A 21,551-nucleotide genomic window follows, 5' to 3' on the forward strand; every position below is an offset into this window, starting at 1 on the left:
TGATCGAAGGAAGGTCGTATATTATTGAAGGTGCAGACAAAGGGATTTTGAAGTCTAGATACACCAGTTACTAAAAGATGTACCATTAAAAAGGCAAATTAAGCTCTAGGGTTCTGGATGACGTTATTAAAGATGTATAAAGGCATTGGAGAGAGCGCAGATTTGAGACAAGGGAGTACATATTGAGAAGGGATGGAAGGCATTGATTTAAGAACTAGCATAATTTCCTTTGAATCTGTTGGTTTCTCTAATTGTTCCTTAATCCAATCATTCATGTGGGGAAGAATTGAATGGTTTTGCTGAGGATGTTTCCTCGTGGGGATGAGCAGGCTGTGACAGATTATGCTGTGTTTGTATTGTAGATAGATATGTTTTTGGGAGATAAATTGGGGCAGATTTTTTTTTAGTGCAGCTCACATACAAATAATTTAAAACAGATCTTATTTAAAATACTGGAGCTCTGCTCAGGCAAGACATGTCGGCGTAAAGAGCTGTGCAGAAGCTTTGGAGGGTGCCCAAGAAATTTCTCTAATGGATTGTTGTTTACAAAAAGGCAACAGATGAAAGAACGTTGGTGCCGCAGACTGTCTGGAGTGGAACTTGCTGTTCTAAGAGGGTTATGTGGTTTTGCAAGCAGAGAGAGTCAAATAGGCTTTCTCTCTCAGAGAGAGAGGGAATTCATTTCAGCAGCAGCAGCTGGGACTCGAACAGGATGAGGTGGGAGAGAGAAAGAGAGAGAGGGGGGGAATTCAGTTCTGCAGTTTTACAGTCAGCAGTAGTGGCTGGGACTGGAATAGGACAAGCTGGCAAGCTTGTTGAAAAACTTCATTTTGGAAGATGGGTTGTGAGTGCTTAGTTCATCCTGGTCAAAGCCCTTGTGGTTCATGCAAGAGGAGAGAACTGGCTGCCTAATGTTTCATTTGAAATAAGAGAAACAAAAAGGAACTCTGTAGTGACCTGAAAGAAAGAGGTTATCATCTGGAGAACACTGGGGGAGGCAAGTTTTTTCGGCAAGACACTGAAGTGGCTGGTTACAAGGAACCCGTTCTGGGTGTCCAGCGAACCATAATTCTCTCTCTGAAAACCGACAAGATCCTTCCATTGTGGTAACCATTTACCTTTCAAGCACCAAAGCCTGGTGAACTTTATAAATGTAAATTCTGTGCACAGTCGAAGAATTGCCTGCAACCAGTGAACTTGGAGGAATGAGAAGTGAGATTGGACTGTGAACCAAAGAACTTTTCTGAACTTAAACACAGATTACATACACGTGCGCTTAGAATTAGAAGGGAGTTAAGTCAATAAAAATGTGATTCTGTTTTCATGTTTAAAGATAATTAAAAGCGACTTTTGTTTAAGTCACCATTTGTCTTGGTGAATATCTATTGCTGCTGGGTTTTGGGGTCCTCCGGCCTCATAACATTTTTGGGGATCATCATTTCAGATTAAAAATTGGAGTTTTTGTGATTTATTAGTTAATTGTTTTTTTTCAAGTTAATTTAAAGCTTTTGTGTGGAAAAACAGCAGCAATGGATGTTGATACATTTTTGTCACAACCATCACCTGTAAGGCAATCAGTGTCGGAGAGTCACCAAGTAATCCAACAGAGCAATCTGGAAGAAGCGAGTGGCAGACAGTTGATCTCTATTTTCATAGGGGAGTGATTGAAGCAAATGGGTTAGGTGCAGGCTGGACAAGCACACAAGGGAACAGGTGACAGTGCTATAACCCATGTTCCTCTTGCTCTGGCTTGGACATCAGTGCTAGAATCAGTATGAGTTAAGGGGGAAAAGGGCTGGATTTCGGGAGATAAGAACTGCAAAAAAAGAGAGTGGGAGCAGAACAAAGTCAATTTGAAGACATAATAACATACATTTGTTGTTAAGGAATTTTTTATTAACATGTATATAAAATTACAAGAGACTGCAAAGAAAAAAAGATTTATATAAACCAGGAGGAGATTTGGTCAAAATTATGTTATGAAAGTGTTACGAATGCAGTAAAATGGTTCAATATCATTTTCTTCATCAATTGTATTATACTCCATACAAGTTAAAATGGACTTAATCCTAATTATTAAAATAAGTGTTTTCGATGTGTGAAAGAAATGGGGACTTTTTTTGCATTCAGTGTAGTCTTGTGAAAAAGCGGAAAGGTTTTGGAACAGAGTGAGTTTATTATTAGGGCAAATTGATACCAAAGGGTCCAAGAATCTTTTTAGGACTTCAGGGACTGAGTAACAGGGAGATAATTATGAAATTGAAATTGGACAAATATCAAGAAATTTTTTTTAAGTGTTGCAATAGCAACTGCAAAGAAATGTAGAGCCAGAGAAGTGTTATTAATTAGATGGTACCGCACGGATGGCAGTCTCTTCAATCTGAGGCGCCTGCAAGCTCACACCAAGACACAAGAGCAACTTGTCCATGAACTACTCTTTGCAGACGATGCTGCTTTAGTTGCCCATTCAGAGCCAGCTCTCCAGCGCATGACGTCCTGTTCTGCGGAAACTGCCAAAATGTTTGGCCTGGAAGTCAGCCTGAAGAAAACTGAGGTCCTCATCAGCCAGCTCCCCGCCATGACTACCAGCCCCCCCACATCTCCATCGGGCACACAGAACTCAAAACGGTCAACCAGTTTACCCTACCTCGGCTGCACGATTTCATCTGATGCAAGGATCGACAAAGAGATAGACAACAGACTCGCCAAGGCAAATAGCGCCTTTGGAAGACTACACAAAAGAGTCTGGAAAAACAACCACCTGAAGAAACACACAAAGATCAGCGTGTACAGAGCCATTGTCATACCCACGCTCTTGTTCGGCTCCGAATCATGGGTCCTCTACCGGCATCACCTACGGCTCCTAGAACGTTTCCATCAGCGCTGTCTCCGCTCCATCCTCAACATTCATTGGAATGACTTCATCACCAACATCGAAGTACTCGAGTTGGCAGAGTCCGCAAGCATCGAATCCATGCTGCTGAAGACCCAACTGCGCTGGGTGGGTCACGTCTCCAGAATGGAGGACCATCGCCTTCCCAAGATCGTGTTTTTATGGCGAGCTCTCCACTTGCCACCGAGACAGAGGTGCGCCAAAGAAGAGGTACAAGCACTGCTTAAAGAAATCTCTTGGTGCCTGCCCCATTGACTACAGCCAGTGGGCTGATATCGCCTCCAACCATGCATCTTGGCGCCTCACAGTTCGGCGGGCAGCAACCTCCTTTGAAGAAGACCGCAGAGCCCACTTCACTGACAAAAGACAAAGGAGGAAAAACCCAACACCCAACCAACCAACCAATTTTCCCTTGCAACCGGTGCAACCATACCTGCCTGTTCCACATCGGACTTGTCAGTCACCAACGAGCCTGCAGCAGACGTGGACATACCCCTCCATAAATCTTCGTCCGCGAAGCCAAGCCAAAGAAGAAGAATAGTGAGATGTGAAATTGTACACCTTTGGAAAAAAAATTACGTATAGTTTAAGGAATCGAGTTGAAAATTTTTATAGTATTTGGAAACCATTTATGGATAATATTTCGCCAACCTCTTCTACCTTAACTGCTCCTCTCAATTAGTAATTTTCAATAACAATTAAGGATTGTCTATGCTAATATTATTGTATATTAAATGGTAGGTGTTTCTTTCCTTACATTTGGGTGGGATGGGGAGAAAATATATAAAAGTACTTTATATCATCAGCTATGGATATTTGATTAATGTTTCATTTTTTTCCTGTAATGATGCAAACAATTAAATAATTTAAAAAGAAAAGAAATAAGAATTTCAAAAGAATTGATTATTGGGATATTCTTTTCTTGCTAACCCCAGCAGAGACAGAGAAAGAAAATAAAGATTTCCAGGATGACGGAGCAAAGAAAGATGGAGAATCGGAAACCGATAAAAAAACCAAACTAGAGCGGGACATTGGTGAAGGGAACTTGTCCACAGCAGCAGCTGCTGCACTGGCAACGGCTGCAGTCAAGGCAAAGGTGAGTGCCGGGAGGGAAGCAGATTCGTCATCTCTGCAGTTTCCAATACCAGTTACCGTAAATTTGTGTAATATCAGTTCATTTCAGGTTGTTGGGAGATCATCTCGTAGAGGGTTATCGTGATTTCAGTATTTGAGTGCCGTTAGTGAGAGGGTCTGCTATATTTTTTGCTGAAATACGAGTCGTTTAGTAGCTGTTCACCATCTATGTTAATGATTTGGACGATGGAGTGGCAAACTGAGTCAGTAAATACGCAGACAATACGAAAAATAGGGGGAGTTGTGGAGGGTGAAGATGGTTTTCGGGGACTGCAGAAAGATTTGGACTGCTTAGAATAGTGGGCTAGAAGATGGCAGATGGAGTTTAATATCGATAAATGTGAGGTGCTTCATTTTGGGAAGAATAATCAAAATGGGACATGCAGTGAAGGGGAGGGCATTGAGGAAGAGAGAGATCTTGGAATAACGGTTCATCGTTCTTTGAGAGTGGATTCTCATGTCGATAGGGTGGTAAAAAAGGCTTTTGGTAGGCTGGCCTTTATAAATCAAAGCATAGAATATAGGAGCTGGGAGGTGACTGTTCAAAACTTTGGTGAGGCCAAATTTGGAATACCGTGTGCAGTTCTGGTCCCCAAATTAGAGGAAGGATATCAATAAGATAGAGAGGGAGCAGAGAAGATTTACTAAAATGTTGCCTGGATTGCAGAATCTAGAATACAAAGAAAGATTGAATAGACTGGGTCTTTATTCATTGGAGCTTGAAGGGGGATTTGATAGAGGTGTTTAAAATTATGAGGGGATAGACAGAGTAGATGTGAATAGGTTCTTCCCCTTAAGGATAGGTCAGATTGGAACAAGGGGTGGTAAGTTAAGGGTTAGGGGGGAAAAAGTTTAGAAGTAACATGAGAGGAAGCTTCTTCACTCAGAGAACGGTGGCTGAGTGGAATGACCTTCCAGAAGAGGTGGTTGCAGCAGGGTCAATTTTGTCATTTAAGAGAAGGTTGGATGAGTCCATGGATATGAGGGAATTGGAGGGTTATGGACGGAGCAGGTAGGAGTTCACTTAAATCGGTGTGGGCTTGAGGGACTGAGATGGCCTGTTTCTGTATTGTAATTGTTATATGGCTCCAGTCTCATATACCAGCTACAGTAACTGTGCCATTCTCAGTTATTAGGTAATTATAATTTACCAGTGTTAAAGCATTTGGTAGACTTATGGAATTAAAAAAATGAAATTATAGGTTCCCAGGGGAAAATTTTGGCAAAAACACCTTTGTTTCAAAATAAGCTATTTCCCTTGAAAGTTAATAATCAACTCTTGAAGTTGTGGGAGCAAAAAGGAATTAAATTGGAAGATTGTTATGAGGCAGGTTATTTTATTTCTTTTCAAAGAATGAAAGAGAAATTTGAGATAACTTTGAGCAATCTTTTTTCCAATTATCAAGTTAAAGCATTATTGCTAAATAATTTTGGACGTACTTTGAGGCAAAATTTGAAATTTTACTTATTGACAGCAGTAAGAAAGAGTTTATATCTGATATGTATGTTTTATTTCAGAATAAAATGCTTAAACCAGATGTTTATAAATCAAGAGTGAAGTGGGAATAAGATTTGGAAATATCTATTTCTCCAGGTGATTGGATGTCCATATGTGAGGACAGTATGACTAAAAGTGTAAATGTAAGGTAGAGATTGGTTCACTATAACTTTATCCATCAACTATACTTGACTCTGGAGAAATTGAAGAAATATAAATATGTTTCTTCTGATTTATGTTTTAGATGCCATAAGGAAGTGGGTACCTTTTTACATTTGGTTTAGTTATGTGAGACGGTTAAACCTTTTTGGAATAAAATTGAAGGAATTTTTGAAGGTTATGTTCAAATTTCACTTGACCCTAAGATATTTTTATTGGGTTATATTAAAAACTTGGAATTAAAATTAAATAAATTTCAAATTGCCTTTTTAAGACTAGCTTTAGCAGTGGCTAGGAAATGTCTTGCAGTTACATGGAAAAATGAGACTAAGTTGAGTATCCAACGATGCAACGTGGAGATGAGATCATGTATTCCCTTGGAGAAAATAACATATAACTTAAGAAATAATGATTCCTTTTTTATTAAAATGTGGAGCCCGTATATGGAATATATGGCAATTAGATTGTTAATATTTGCTTTCCCATACATTGGTGGTGTGGTCCCAATCCATGGCAAATGATTGAATGGTGTTGTTGTTGTAGATCTCCTCCTTTCTTTTAGGATAGTTTACAGCGGGGGGTTTGTGGGATGGGGGGGGTTACGTGCGATAAAACATTATAACCATTACAGTACGGAAACAGGACATCTCGGCCCCTCTAGTCCGCACCGATTTAAGAGAACTCCACTAGTTCCACTTACCCGCTCCCTGTCCATAACCCTCCAATCCCCTCACATCCGTGCACTCGTCCAACCTTCTCTTGAATTCTCCTTTGTTTTTCTTTCATTGCTGAAATAACAAAATACTGCACATTTCAACAGCTACGTCCACTCAACCAAATTAAGGAGCAAATGGTTGCTGCGTTTTGACTCTCCACAAATCATTTCAGACAGTGTCCTCCAATCAATAATGTTTTTCATTGCAAAACAGCAACTGGAATATGTATCACAGCTGAATGCCCCAGATCATTTTAAGTGCCCGATAAAGGGCACATGACCATAAGATTCAACACTCAAGTTCTTACAGGGGTACTGTGGAGAGCCTTCTGCCTGGTGCCTTAAACCAGCCTCTACCCACCTCCCCCACCCCCCCCCCCCCAACAGCCCGGGCTGTGCCCTCATCACTCTGCTACCGTCCGGGGGGGAAGGTCCAGGAGCCTGAAGACGAAAGGACATCTCCTTCCCCTCCTCTATCAGGTTCCTGAACAATCATTGAACCCCACACACTGCCTCACTTTGACTTATAGTTGTGAGGTGGTTTATAGAAATATTTGCACCATGAAACCACACATTTTGCGGCACGTCCATGTCAATAAATTCTGATACTGATTCCAAAGCGGCAGCTTTAAGGAATTTCAGAGGGATGAGAGGTTTAGGGAAGGAATTCTATACTTAGGATCTTGACAGCAGCAGACACAGCCACCAGTAGTGAGTCACTGAAAACCAGGGCCAGAGCAAGAGGAACATGGGTTCTAGCACTGAGTGTCCAAGCAAGAGGAACATGGATTCATGCACTGATGTCCAAGTGGAACATGGATTCTAGCACTGATGTCCAAGCCAGGGCAAGAGGAACTAGCACTGATGTCCAAGGCCAGAGCGGGAACATGGAGATCTACAAGAGTTCCAGCACTGATGTCCAAGGCCAGAGCAAGAGGAACATGGGTTCTAGCACTGATGTGAATTGAAGGATAATAACTTTAAAATTAAACTGGTCAGTGAACTTCACCAATTTTTTTTGTTTGCTTTCAGGATTAGGAGGAGGGTGGTTGGCGAAATTTATTCTCTGCCCCGTGCTGAATTAAGGGATTGGTAGACTACTGCAGGTAGAACAGAGATGTCGCTCTTTCTTTTGAGCTGGGCAGGAAGTTGACTGTGCCTGAATTCTGCTCTTACAGCACCTTGCTGCAGTGGAGGAGCGGAAGATCAAATCGCTGGTTGCCCTGCTTGTCGAAACACAAATGAAGAAACTCGAAATCAAACTCCGGCATTTTGAAGAACTTGAGACCATTATGGACAGAGAAAGGGAAGCCGTAAGTGGCCGTGTTCTCAGAATGTGAGTTGTCTTTGTATTTCCTATGGTGCAATCTGGCACTTAGTTAGTTTACATTTTACCCTCTCCTTTTGATGGAACAGTTGGAATACCAGAGGCAACAGCTTCTCTCAGACAGACAGGCCTTCCACATGGAGCAGCTGAAGTACGCTGAGATGAGGGCTCGCCAGCAGCACTTCCAACAGCTGCACCAACAGCAACAACAGCAGCAGCATCAGCTCCCATCCGGCCCTCAGGCCAGCCAGCAGCCGGCCGCCATCCCCGCGCCCGTCCAGCCTGTGCCGCCTGCTGCAGTTCAGCAGGGGACGTTGAACCAGGCACCGGGGGATTCCCTCGCACAACCCATTCCGCAGCAACCGCCCCAGCCGACCCAACCTCCCGTTCTTGCCCATGGTAAGTGAAAGAGATAAGAATATGCTTCCCAAACATGCTTTTCCCAACAGTGCAACAAAGATTGAAGCATGAGGGGGAGGGAAAACTAAGAGAGGTGAAATTCACATTGCACAAAATCAGAGGTTTTCAACCTTTTCCTTTCCACTCACAGCCCACTTGAAGTATTCGCAATGCCATCAGTGCTCTGTGATCAGTGAGGGATGGTTTAAGGTGGGATGTGGGTGGGAAAGGAAGATTGAGATATACGAGTGGGAAGGGAAGGTTGAGAATCACTGCTCCAGACCCAATTGTTACTGAAATCTTTTGCTTGAGAAAAATGGTCATTGGCCCATTTCCTTTGGAGGTCTGAAACCGTGCACATGACGAGTCCATGAGGGACGATTCAAACAGTGGTGTTCACCCACATCCCACCTTAAGCAATCCCTTACTCATCACAGAGTACCTTTGGAACTATGAAACCGAGTCAATAAGGGACGATTAAAACAGTGGTTCTCAACCTTTCTCTTACCACTAACATCCCACTTTAAGTAATCCCTATGCCATCGATGCTCTGTGATGAGTAAGGGATTGCTTGAGGTGGGATGTGGGTGAAAACCACTGTTTTAATTGTCCTTATTGGACTCGTGACGTGCACAGTTTCAGAACTCCAAAGGAAATGGGCCAAAGACCATTTTTCTCAGGCAAAGGATTTCAGTAACAATTGGGTCTCGATCAGTGATTCTCAACCTTCCCTTCCCACTCGTATATCTCAGTCTTCCTTTCCCACCCACATCCCACTTTAAACCATCCCTTACTATTCACAGAGCACCAATGGCATAGGGATTACTTAAGGTGGGATGTAGGTGGAAAGAAAAAGGTTGAAAGCCACTGTTTTAATTGTCCTTATTTGGCTCGTTATGTGCACGGTTTCAGAACTCCAAAGGAAATGGGCCAATGACCATTTTTCTCAAGCAAAAGATTTCAGTAACAATTGAGTCCAGAGCAGTGATTCTCAACCTTCCCTTCCCACCCACATCCCACCTTCAACAATCCCTTACTAATCACAGAGCACTGATGGCTTGGGGAATATTTTAAAGTGGGATGTGAGTAAAAAGAAAAAGTTAGAAACCCGCTGTTTTAATCGTCCCTCATGGACTCGTGATGTGCGCGGTTTCAGAACTTCAAAGGAAATGGGCCAATGACCATTTTTCTCAAGCAAAAGATTTCAGTAACAGTTCGGTCAAGAGCAGTGATTCTCAACCTTTTTCTTTCCAACCTATACCTTACTACAAATATTGTAAATTGATTTTACTTTTTCCAGGTCAGTCACCATTTCCAGGGCAACCAACTCCAAACCAACTGATGCCCAGCAACGCGCCTGTTGGTATGCCTACGAACATGTCTGGTAATGTGGCTGCTGATACATCTTGCATGGTCCCAGCCAATATCGCATGTAGCATGGTTACTACCATCCCAGCTAACCATCCTGTCCGCATGTCAAACCCGGTGCATGGCAGTATGTCCAGTAGAGTCGTTCCTAGCGATATCTGTACGGGGCTGCCAGGAAACGTTCCTGCAGATCTGCTTAGTTCTTTGCATCCCAACATACCAGGAAACATCAATGCAGACTCCATGCCTTTGAGATCCCCACCAGCTGCTCAAAGCCCTGCTATTGTTGCTGTCATGCAGGGAAACACAAGCCCATTGCCAGGTGAGCAGTAATCCTTAGAATACTTCCAACAGCATCTCAACGAATAGGCAAAACAAAAGCTAATTGCAATTAGTTTCCCTGAACTGTTCGTTCATTTGTCATTAGGCAACGTTTCAGATAGACTATCTCTTTCAAATAAGAATATTGGGCTTCTGTGGAACATATCTACTGACATTGAGATTTGACACAATAGATGATCTCAGTGACCTTTCACCCCATGGGACCAGGTGATCACATTCCGTTGATAAAATGGTTTGACTCAACCATGTAGTGGAATCGGTTATCACACAATTCATTCACTCTCAGGGTTCAGTATAATGCTTTCAAACTGAGACAAGCGCTAGAATGGATTAGCTGACCCTACCCTGAAAGTAGATTGTACAGATGGAGTGTTAGTCTGTAACATATCCATTGCTGTCACTGCCTCTTGGATTGTAGATCAGGCCAATATGGAGCAAGTGTTATGAAGGAAATGTTATGAAAATGCTAGTCTTGAGGGTATTGGTGACAAGACCAGCATTTTCACACCCAGTTCCAATCACCCGCATAAATGGTCACTTTTAAAAGGCTGCGGTCAGAGTTACGTCAATATTCCCACCCTGCCACTAGACAGGGTGTGGCTGGGTTTGGTGATAGTAAAGGACGTTCAAGGATATATCTTTGGCTTGGCTTCGCGGACGAAGATTTATGGAGGGGGTAAAAAGTCCACGTCAGCTGCAGGCTCGTTTGTGGCTGACCAGTCCGATGCGGGACAGGCAGTCCGATGCGGGACAGGCAGACACGATTGCAGCGGTTGCAAGGGAAAATTGGTTGGTTGGGGTTGGGTGTTGGGTTTTTCCTCCTTTGCCTTTTGTCAGTGAGGTGGGCTCTGCGGTCTTCTTCAAAGGAGGCTGCTGCCCGCCAAACTGTGAGGCGCCAAGATGCACGGTTTGAGGCGTTATCAGCCCACTGGCGGTGGTCAATGTGGCAGGCACCAAGAGATTTCTTTAGGCAGTCCTTGTACCTTTTCTTTGGTGCACCTCTGTCACGGTGGCCAGTGGAGAGCTCGCCATATAATACGATCTTGGGAAGGCGATGGTCCTCCATTCTGGAGACGTGACCCATCCAGCGCAGCTGGATCTTCAGCAGCGTGGACTCGATGCTGTCGACCTCTGCCATCTCGAGTACCTCGACGTTAGGGGTGTGAGCGCTCCAATGGATGTTGAGGATGGAGCGGAGACAACGCTGGTGGAAGCGTTCTAGGAGCCGTAGGTGGTGCCGGTAGAGGACCCATGATTCGGAGCCGAACAGGAGTGTGGGTATGACAACGGCTCTGTATACGCTTATCTTTGTGAGGTTTTTCAGTTGGTTGTTTTTCCAGACTCTTTTGTGTAGTCTTCCAAAGGCGCTATTTGCCTTGGCGAGTCTGTTGTCTATCTCATTGTCGATCCTTGCATCTGATGAAATGGTGCAGCCGAGATAGGTAAACTGGTTGACCGTTTTGAGTTTTGTGTGCCCGATGGAGATGTGGGGGGGCTGGTAGTCATGGTGGGGAGCTGGCTGATGGAGGACCTCAGTTTTCTTCAGGCTGACTTCCAGGCCAAACATTTTGGCAGTTTCCGCAAAGCAGGATATATAACCATATAACAATTACAGGGTAGAAACAGGCCATCTCGGCCCCTCTAGTCCGCAACGATTTAAGTGATCTCCTACCTGATCCCTGTCCATAACCCTCTAATCCCCTCACATTCATGCACTCATCCAACCTTCTCTTAAGTGACAAAATTGACCACCTCTTCCGGAAGTTCATTCCAGTCAACTACCCGTCTCTGAGTGAAGAGGTTTCCCCTCCTGCTACTTCTAAACTTTTGCCCCCTAACCCTTAACTTATGACCCCTCGTTCCAATCTCACCTACCCTCAAGGGGAAGAGCCTATTCACATCTATTCTGTCTATCCCCCTCATAATTTTAAGTACGTCTATCAAATCCCTCCTCAACCTTGTACACTCCAATGAATGAAGACCCAGTCTACTCACTCTTTTTTTGTATTCTAGATACTGTAATCCAGGCAACATTTTAGTAAATCTCTATCAAATCCCCCCTCAACCTCCTATGCTCCAATGAATAAAGTCCCAGTCTACTCAATCTTTCTTTGTATTCTTGATACTGCCATCCAGGCAACATTTTAGTAAATCTTCTCTGCACCTTCTCTACCTTATTGATATCTTTCCTACAATTCGGGGACCAGAACTGCACACAGTATTCCAGATTTGGCCTCACCAATGCCTTGAACACTTCCCAGCTCCTATATTCTATGCTTTGATTTATAAAGGCCAGCCTACCTAAAGCCTTCTTTACCACCCTATCGACATGAGAATCCACTTTCAAAGAACGACGAACCGTTATTCCAAGTTCTCTCTGTTCCTCAAGGTCCTCCCCTTCACTGCATATGTCCTGTTTTGATTAATTTTCCCTAAATGAAGCACCTCACATTTATCAATATTAAACTCCATCTGCCATCTTTCAGCCCGCTCTTCTAAGCCGTCCAAATCCTTCTGCAGTCCCTGAAAACTATCTTCACTCTCCACAACTCCCCCTATTTTTGCATCGTCCACATATTTACCAACCCGATTGGCCACTCCACCATCTATGTTCTATATAACTATTAAAACATCAGCCGCAAGTTACAATAACAGCGCTGGAAATTGCACTCTCCCCCCCCCCCCCCACCCTGAGTGGCTAATTGTAAGAATTCATTAAAATCGTTCACCCAAATTGAACACCAACCCCCCCCCCCCCACCCCCCATGGACTAAAAATTGATACCTAACTCAACCCCATGCTGGAAATGTGTTTTCACCTCAAAAATCACTTGATGTTCATGGGCAGATCTTTTCAACATCAGCAAGTGAATGTGTTCACTTCCCAGCTGATTGAAAAATCCAACCCACATTGATTTTATTCACCAGAGAAGATATTTAGTTCTTGCATCTAAACTGTTGCTCAAAAAAGACCATTCTTAACACCTTTTGATTTGGGTTCTGAATACCCACTTGAAGAAATATACCTGGTTTTGTGTGAAGCTGCATCCTACTCTGTCCAACCATCTCGTTAAAACGATGTTGATTTATTTTTTTCAGAGCAAGGAGGTTCAATGCAGACGGAGGTCCTGGCAACCCCAGCAGCATCAGCCCCTCCATCACAGTGATGTGAAATGTTCAAGCAGGACAAAGCATTCTACCTAAAAGGAAAGTTTTCTCAAGTGTTCCAGTGTGAGGAGCGCTGAGTTATTCTTTCTCAAGTTTAATTTGATTTTAAAGTAACAATTCAGATAATTAATGGAGGTGCTTCTGATGTCGGTGAGGTCACGTGTTCACTGGACAGTGACCACATTACATAGACCAATGTATATTTTGCTATATTGATGTCGGTGAGGTCACATGTTCACTGGACAGTGACCACATTACATATTCTGCTATATCGATGTCAGTGAGGTCACGTGTTCACTGGACAGTGACCACATTACATATTCTGCTATATTCTGGGTTTTAATTGCAATTACCAAACTATGATTGGAAGACTTTGGTGAGCAAGCCCTTATTCCTTGTTCAATGCATAGTGGACTGTGGCTAATTTCCTCGTTTTGTCATTTGTGAGCTATCTTTTTTTGGTGCCAATTTGGGGAGGGGAGGAGGGGGCAGAATTTGACGCGAAAACGTCTATGGCCAGCCATGGAAGTTTTTTTATTTAGTTCTTGCTTTATAGTCAACAACTTGCATGTTAGGTATTTATCCATTTCATAAGTGTGCTAACATTGTTTGTTGGGCTAAAGCCACAAGCTTGAATGATTTTGTTCACGTGGAATTCTATACTTCAATGCTTGGACTTCCATTTTGATTCAAAATGGCAGTTAGCAACTTTTGAAATCAGCATGGGATTAGGAGGTTTAGGCTTTCAGCAATCTCATTCCAGTCTTGTGTCCATGGCTTATATGATGACTTAAGAAGGTTAGTTTAGCTTCCTTCTATATTGAATGACTGAACACATCATCATTAAACCTATTTCAGTCGAAAAGAGTTCTACATTGTTATGGACAGGAATGGCATCCTCTGGCAGACAACCTGCCATGTCATTTTGTTCCTCATGAGGGTAAATGGATCCCCAATATAAAGACTTTATTGCTGGGAGATGTTTATCTAGTTTACTAAAATGTTGCCTGGATTGCAGTATCTAGAATACAAAGAAAGATTGAGTAGACTGGATCTTTATTCATTGGGGCGTAGAAGGTTGAGGGAGGATTCCGTATTGTAATTGTTAAACAGTTGCCCCAAACACTGGATAATAACTGGTTACAGCACAGAACCCAGGAAAACCTTCACCCTCCTTTCAAGTTATTGAACATGATTAAAGCACCAAAGGACACAAATAGCCTCCTAATGTTCCTGTGTTTATTTTTGTGTCTTGTGTGATGGTTGGTCATTCAGTGGCTGGTTAAATTAGCATTAGCAACCATGAAATAACTTTGTTTCTGCCTAACTCTGCTTTTCACTGGTTGACGCTTTCTGATTCAGCTGCCGTTTCATTAATTGGTATGTGGTGAGGGCCCTCATTCAATTTAAATCCAACTTGTATTGCAAGAAATATTTGACAATTTGAGTTTAAAGTGATATCCCATTTCTGTTTGGGTCCATTTTTTTTTTGGTGATGATGTTTAAAGTGCACAAACTTTAAGCCCTGAAAAGGAATCAGTCATATGACCTGTCGAACCCCATTGGGCTGAGCGCTTGATTTGTGCTACGGTCCTGGTCATTTGAACCATATAACAATTACAGTACGGAAACAGGCCATCTCGGCCCCTCTTGTCCACACCGATATGTGATCTCCTACTCGCTCCCTGTCCGTAACCCTCCAATCCCCTCTCATCCGTGCACTCATCCAATCTTCCCTTAAATGACAACATTGACCACCTCTTCCAGAAGTTCGATCCACTCTCTTAAGTGAAGAAGTTTCCCCTCATGTTACTTCTAAACTTTTGTCCCCTAACCCTTAACTTATGCCCCCTCATTCTAATCTCACCTACCCTCAAGGGGAAGAGCCTATTCACATCTACTCTGTCAATCCCCCTCATAATTTTAAACACCTCTATCAAATCCCCCCTCAACCTCCAATGAGACCCAGTCTACTCAATCTTTCCTTGTATTCTAGATTCTGCAATCCAGGCAACATTTCAGTAAATCTTCTCTGCACCCTCTCCACCTTATTGATATCCTTCCTATAATTTGGGGACCAGATCTGCACAAAGTATTCTAAATTTGGCCTTTTATACAGAATGTTTGTTTGTGTGTTAGAAAGAAAGACTGTTTAAAATGGTTCTCTTTTGGTTTTGTTTTTGAAACAAATTTTTACCTCTGAGATGGCTTTTGTTAGTGGTTTTAACTTGTACGGATGCGATCTCTTCCTCTGTAAATACACACACAAATGCACTTGATGACACACACAGGGCAGACACAAGTAGAGACAAATGCTCAGAAGCGTATACTTTTATTGGTTAAGACATTGCTACTGTGTAGATGCAGCTGTCCAATTCTGTTTCCTGGCCTCGTCAGTCACTCTGAAAATATTTGAATGAATTAATTTTAATGTTTGAATTGTTAAATGCAGTCACTGAAGCACATCTATTAAATATTGCCAATCTTTCCAGATGTTATTGCTGTGCTATAACTGTTAGCATTGTGGAGAATGTACAGAACAAGAAACAGCCAGTGGGCCCCGAGTTAGCTGGTTTCTTAACGGAAATGAGAATGTGTATCGGACCTCCTGACAGATTTCAGCTCCCTCCCATCCCTCTGGTTTTCATTCCACTGGGACAATCACACTAATACTAATATACTTTCCGGTGTAGTGATTTAGCAAAAGTCTCCCCCTACGCCCCCGAGCTTCTACTCTGGTTTTAACTCGGAAGTTCTACTTGAAGAAAAGAACGTATTCTAAGAGTTGAGAAGATGCCACAATCTTTGTTAGCTATTGAAGTGTGGACAGATAAGGCGATAATTTTAAATACCCCAACCTTCTGCACTCCAATGAATAAAGACCCAGTCTACTCAATCTTTCTTTGTAGTCTAAATACTGCAATCCAGGCAACATTTTAGTAAATATCTATCAAATCCCCCCCTCAACCTTCTATGCTCCAATGAATGAAGACCTAATCTACTCGATCTTTCTTTGTATTCTAGATACTGCAAGCCAGGCAGCATTTTGGTAAATCTTCTCTGCACCCTCTCTACCTTATTGATATCCTTCCTATAATTTGGGGACCAGAACCGCACATGGGATTCCAAATTTGGCCTCACCAATGCCTTGAACAGTCTCAACATCACTTCCCAGCTCCTATATTCTATGCTTTGATTTATAAAGGCCAGCATACCAAAAGCCTTCTTCACCACCCTATTCACATGAGCAACCACTTTCAAAGAACGACGAACCGTTATTCCAAGGTCCCTCTGCTCCTCAATGGCCTCCCCTTCACTGTCCCACCTTCAGCTTGACGACATCTTGTGAAACTGAGTGTTTGTTTCTTCCTGGAAATTACAATCAGTGCCAACGTGGAAATTTAGCAGTGCCACTGATAAAAGGTGGCTGGCTGGTTCAGCCAAGCACTGGGGTTTGCGAAAGAGCTGGGCAAATTATAACCATATAACAATTGCATTACGGAAACAGGCCATCTCGGCCCCTCAAGTCCGCACTGATTTAAGTGAACAATGTGCAAAGGCTTTGAGATTGTTATACCACCAATGATCACACGCTGATTTCAGGGACTAGCTGCTTGGCTGGAGGTGTCTTTGATTTTATTGTATATCTGCTAATTTTTATATTAATAGTTTGCTCGACATTTCCCATCGTATTCATCTGCCTGTGTTGTATATGCTCTGTTCCAACACAAAATAGAAATTTGAAATATTTTTCTTTAATATTGAACTGTATTGGAACAAACTATTTTTTGGGCCACTTGAGTCACAAGTACTTGTTTGTCACCCTCCATTACATTCAAAGCATCCATTATACATTCTGAAAGTGACAGTATTATCTAAAAATTGCCAGAACTCTTTAGAAATAGATATCAATGAGGGGAGTCATGGTTTTTAAACCATGAACATCTCTTGCAACAATTTGAAGTTTCTTTCACATCGTGAATAAAATTGAGTCAAATGTTAAAATAAAAGTACAAAATTTTGTCAAGCCCTTTGAAAGTAAGCAGTTCTTTTTACAAATTCAGAAATTTCAATTGTAGTTTTGTCAGAATGTAGTCTGTAACTCCGTAGTCTGTACAACTTTTGCAATCATGAGAAATTGCTAAAGAATAAACATGTACTTATTAAATATCAGAGCAGTATTGTATTTACTTCTTATGTCATTCCCAGGTTCCATGGCCCTAATGTTCCCCATTCACATTTCCATAAATGGCTCATGCAGTCTGTTTCCCTGCAGCTGGCATAGTTTGCCAGCCTTAACCTACAGATGAACTGTATTGGAGGATTTAAACTATGCTTTTTTGCTTTAGCTTTAAATCATGTTTTTTTTTACTTTTGAAACCTTTGCTTCTGCAAGGCTGAGAACCTGCTTGTTTTTTAGAATCAGCAGACATAAGCTAAATTCCACCATGAGGCCCAGAGATGCAGTTATCTGACAAAAGGACATCTATGTACCAAGAACATTTAATTTTCCTGCCTGTTTTGGCCTAGCCTTGACGCAATGTTTTGGTCACAGACTGTCAAGAGGCCTAGCCTTTACGCAAAATAAACCATTGAATTCAAAATGATAAACTGAAGGTTGTGTTATTCGATAGAAGCCTCGGCATGCTTGCTTGCTTGCTCACTTATCTTTCTTACTGTTCTGGGAATAGGTGCTTGGGTAAGCAGTTTTTGGGTAATATAAGCCATGGTCCTGCTGCTGAAGTTTGAGACTCTCCAGAGGTGGCAACATCTCTCAGCAAGAAGAACTTCTAGAGTCCAGCCAATGTCCCAGTCAGGGGAGGTGGAGAAGCTGCTACTGGCGCCCCGACAACCTACTACAAGTGTGCGGTCGTTGCCTCGCTTCAGCAGTTGGGACCAGTCCAGGTGTTGATAAGTATAATTGGGAAGGGCTTGCGTATTGTAGTTTGATATCAGTTTTAGAATTTGTAATAAACATTTGTATAAACTGAAGTGCTCTCGACGTGTGTGTCTATTTTCTTTCGGTAGCTCAAACACTGTGACCAATCTAAAACGAACAAAGTGAGAGGTACAAGTTTACCCAGGACAATTGGCGTAGTCAGCAGGATTGGTCTCGAGATGTTTCGCCGAAAGAAAGAGGTGAGCCCTGAGCAGTTCTTGATACTGGGATGGACTTCCAAAGACGTTGGGTTTGGCATGTTGGGCAATACCCCTTCTTTGTTGGGACCACCCATTAGTTGGTATGAGAAGTTAGATTCATCAAGTGTGCCTCTGGGAGAGCAGGTTGCCACTCGCTTTCGAGAAAGTAAATTTCCTGTTAAAAAGGGGACGCTGACGGACGGTTTTTGGCTGCTGGCCACAGCCTTACGCCGCTCCGTTCAGCGTGAAGCAGAATCTGTTCAAAGAGAAGTAGAATCCCAGCACAAAAGAGAGCAACTCGAGGAGGAGCTTGAAGCCATGCGACAACGCTGTTCCATGATGATCGAGATTGTTCGCACCAGTCAGGACCGACCCAAAGAATGTCCAGACGATCGGCTGTAATATTAAACTCCGGCAGCAGCTCTGTGCAGATAAGGAAAGGCATGGAGTAGAACCCAATCCACTTCGTATTCGTGCCATGATAAGGAATGGCGACGATCCTGATGTAATTGATGATTGGGATGGGAATATCTAGAATGATGACAATGGTAATAATGCAGATACTCCTCAGCATGTGCCTAACATAGTACCCTCTCCACCCGCTGTTCACGCCCGCTCCGTAAGGCAGCAGATTTTCCAAACGGAGAGCGAGAGCGGTGGAATGTAACTGATGAGATTGAAGAGGTAGATACCCCAGTCTCCCAAGCGGACCCAGGGGAAGGTACCCGAACCCCTGCTTATGCTCAATGGCCCACCCCCTCTACAGGAAGGCCTCAGCCTCGTCCCGTCCACTGGGCAAAGGACCCTGTGGCCAAAGTGGGAGCAGGGGTCAAGAGCAGTTAACGACACGTGACTTCTCTATAAAAGAGCTGGCCGCCATTGGAGATCGATTTAGGCAAAAGGCAGGAGAAACTCTGGTGGCCTGGTTCTTGCGTATTTGGGAACAAGGAGGGGGTAATGTATTTTCAACCCCTAAGGAATTGTTGGGATGAGGAACATTGATTACTGATATCCGGGTCACTGCTGAGCTGCGGGGTAGAGGAAGAGAGGTGGATTACTTACTTGCCACTCTAGGGGATGTCCTGCTATGAGTATACCCATCACCAGTAGATTGGGATTTACATTTCCAGAACAATTGGGGCACCCCAGAGGAGGGTATAGCAGTAATTCGTCAGCAGGCCCTGGCCTCTGTCTTGTATGCAGGGCGTTTGAGGCTGTGGGTACATGGGGGGAGCCCTGATGAAGAGATATTCACGGCCAGAATGCATACCCGATTGGTTCGTTCCGCCCAACCCACTGTACGGGGACTGGTTCTGTCCGTAACTAGTCCGCTAATTGGGCACCCTGTGTCTGAGGCGGTGCACGCCTTAACTGGGCTTCGAGAATTAGAATTGGGAGGTAAAATCCACTCATGTACAGCCCAGGTTAAATCAGACAACCAGGATGAAAAGAGAGGGGCTGTTACTAATAACAGACCGACAAGAAAGGACCTTTTTCTAACCTTGTTAAAGTTAGGCGTACCTAAAAGTGATATTGATGGGAAACCTACCGCCGTCCTTTATGCCCTTTATAAGAGGAAGGCAGGGGAACATCATCCCCAGGTGTTGAGTCCTTCTGGCCCAGCTGAGCCTTCTGCTCCCACTGCTGCTTCTATCGAGTCAGCTTCTCCTGCTCCAGTTACCCGTGATGAGATACAACAATTGGTTAAAAAGGCTCTTATGGATAATAGTGGCATGTGGGCCTGGAAGCCCCCGAACCCTACTAAAGCATGAGGGTGTGGGCAGGGCTCCCATGTCTACTCCATTGAGATACAGTGGATACATGGGACCCGTTATATACCGTTAACAATCCACTGGGGTGGGGGTAATGACCGCCAATATTTGGCCTTGGTCGACACCGGTGTGGAGCACTCGGTGATTCCTGGTAACCCCGACCTCTGGACTGGACCGACATTTCGAATAGAGGGGATGAGAGGAGCAATCACCCTGGTGAAGGAAATAAAAGTCCGTGCCACGGTGGGTGATGGCCCTTCCCCCATATGGTTACATGCCCTGGTGGCTGCCACTTACGAGTGTATCCTGGGTCTTAATATGTTGGCCGGTACGCCCCTAAATGCTAGCCAAGGGGGATTTGCATGTGGAATTTGGACTATTACAAAGAGACTAGTGGTGGGTCAGGCTAAGTGGGATCCTGTGATGGTGCCTCCCCCCTCGAAACCAGTGTGCATTCACAATATCGCCTCCCTAGGGGGAAGGAAGAGATTACTGCCTCCATCGATGCTCTGCAAGAAGAAGGGGTAGTGAGGCCCGCAACATCGGCCTTTAATAGCCCTGTTTGGCCGGTCCAGAAGCCGGACAGCTCCTGGAGAATGACAGTTGACTATCGTTTTTTGAAAAAACATGCCCCACCACTTGCTTCAGCAGTTCCGGACATTGTCACCCTTATTGAAAACATTGCTACTGGGAACTCAGGAACATGGTATGCTGTCATTGATCTCGCTAACGCCTTCTTCAGTATTCTTATAGCTGAGATCTCACAGGATCAGTTCGCCTTTACCTGGAAGGGGCACCAGTATACCTTCACCCACCTCCCTCAGGGCTATGTACACTCTCCCACTATTTGCCACAGCCTAATTGCCCGTGATTTGGAGACAGTGCCAGTATCGCCTTCCCTCCCAATTCACCATTATATTGATGATGTGATGATCCAAGGGGCCACGGAAGAGATGGTACAGGTACAGGAAGGAATGGAGAGTGTCCAAGATACCTTGATGCAAAGAGGGTGGGCCATTAACCCCGCCAAGGTACAGGACCTGTCCCAGACAGTCATCTTCCTTGGAATTCAGTGGCATGCTGGAGAACAGGTGGTTCCTGATAAAGTTCGCAATAAGATCGCAGTCTTGGCCACTCCTACTAGTAAAAAAGAGACCCAGTGTTTCCTGGGGTTATTGGGATACTGGCGACGCCATATTCCACACTTGGCGTTGCTTTTACGTCCTCTATACAAGATTATCTGAAAGAAAGCAGACTTTTTATGGGGTGACGATCAGGAAAGGGCGTTCCAGTCCGCCAAGCAGGCTATTCTTCAGGCCCTGCCCATTGCTCCCCGCATCCCAGATACCCCCTACGAACTACAGGTCTCCGTTACTGATGATGTGGCCTCCTGGAGCCACTGGCAGAAACAAGAGGGCCACCGAGTCCCGCTGAGATTCTGGTCATGAACCATGCCCGAGGCTGCCACTCGTTATTCTGCTTTTGAACAACAGTTACTGGCCTGTTACTGGGCCCTGTTGGAGACGGAAAGAATGACAGGTGATGCAAATGTTCAGTTGCGACCTGCACTTCCAATAATGAACTGGGTCCTAGCTAATGACGCTAATCTAAAGATCGGGCGGGCTCAGCAATCTTCTA

General features: G+C 43.8%; 1 protein-coding gene across 6 annotated transcripts in view; it reads left to right on the top strand.

Moving 5' to 3' along the window:
- smarcc2 (SWI/SNF related BAF chromatin remodeling complex subunit C2) overlaps positions 1–17,599 on the top strand; it is a 115,666-nt gene extending 98,067 nt beyond the window's left edge. For 3 of the 6 annotated variants that reach the window (XM_069906740.1, XM_069906742.1, XM_069906741.1), the window contains exons 24-28: positions 3,829–3,989; positions 7,578–7,712; positions 7,816–8,125; positions 9,426–9,815; positions 12,934–17,599. In XM_069906740.1, coding sequence (XP_069762841.1) covers positions 3,829–3,989; positions 7,578–7,712; positions 7,816–8,125; positions 9,426–9,815; positions 12,934–13,001 — 1,064 coding nt within the window. In that variant the 3' untranslated portion in view covers positions 13,002–17,599. The remainder of the gene's footprint in view (positions 1–3,828; positions 3,990–7,577; positions 7,713–7,815; positions 8,126–9,425; positions 9,816–12,933) is intronic. The other 3 variants (XM_069906743.1, XM_069906745.1, XM_069906744.1) reach the window with 2 other exon arrangements.
- Positions 17,600–21,551: the final 3,952 nt, after the last annotated feature.

Source organism: Narcine bancroftii, chromosome 12, assembly GCF_036971445.1.
Source record: "Narcine bancroftii isolate sNarBan1 chromosome 12, sNarBan1.hap1, whole genome shotgun sequence".
NCBI classification, from domain to species: domain Eukaryota; kingdom Metazoa; phylum Chordata; class Chondrichthyes; order Torpediniformes; family Narcinidae; genus Narcine; species Narcine bancroftii.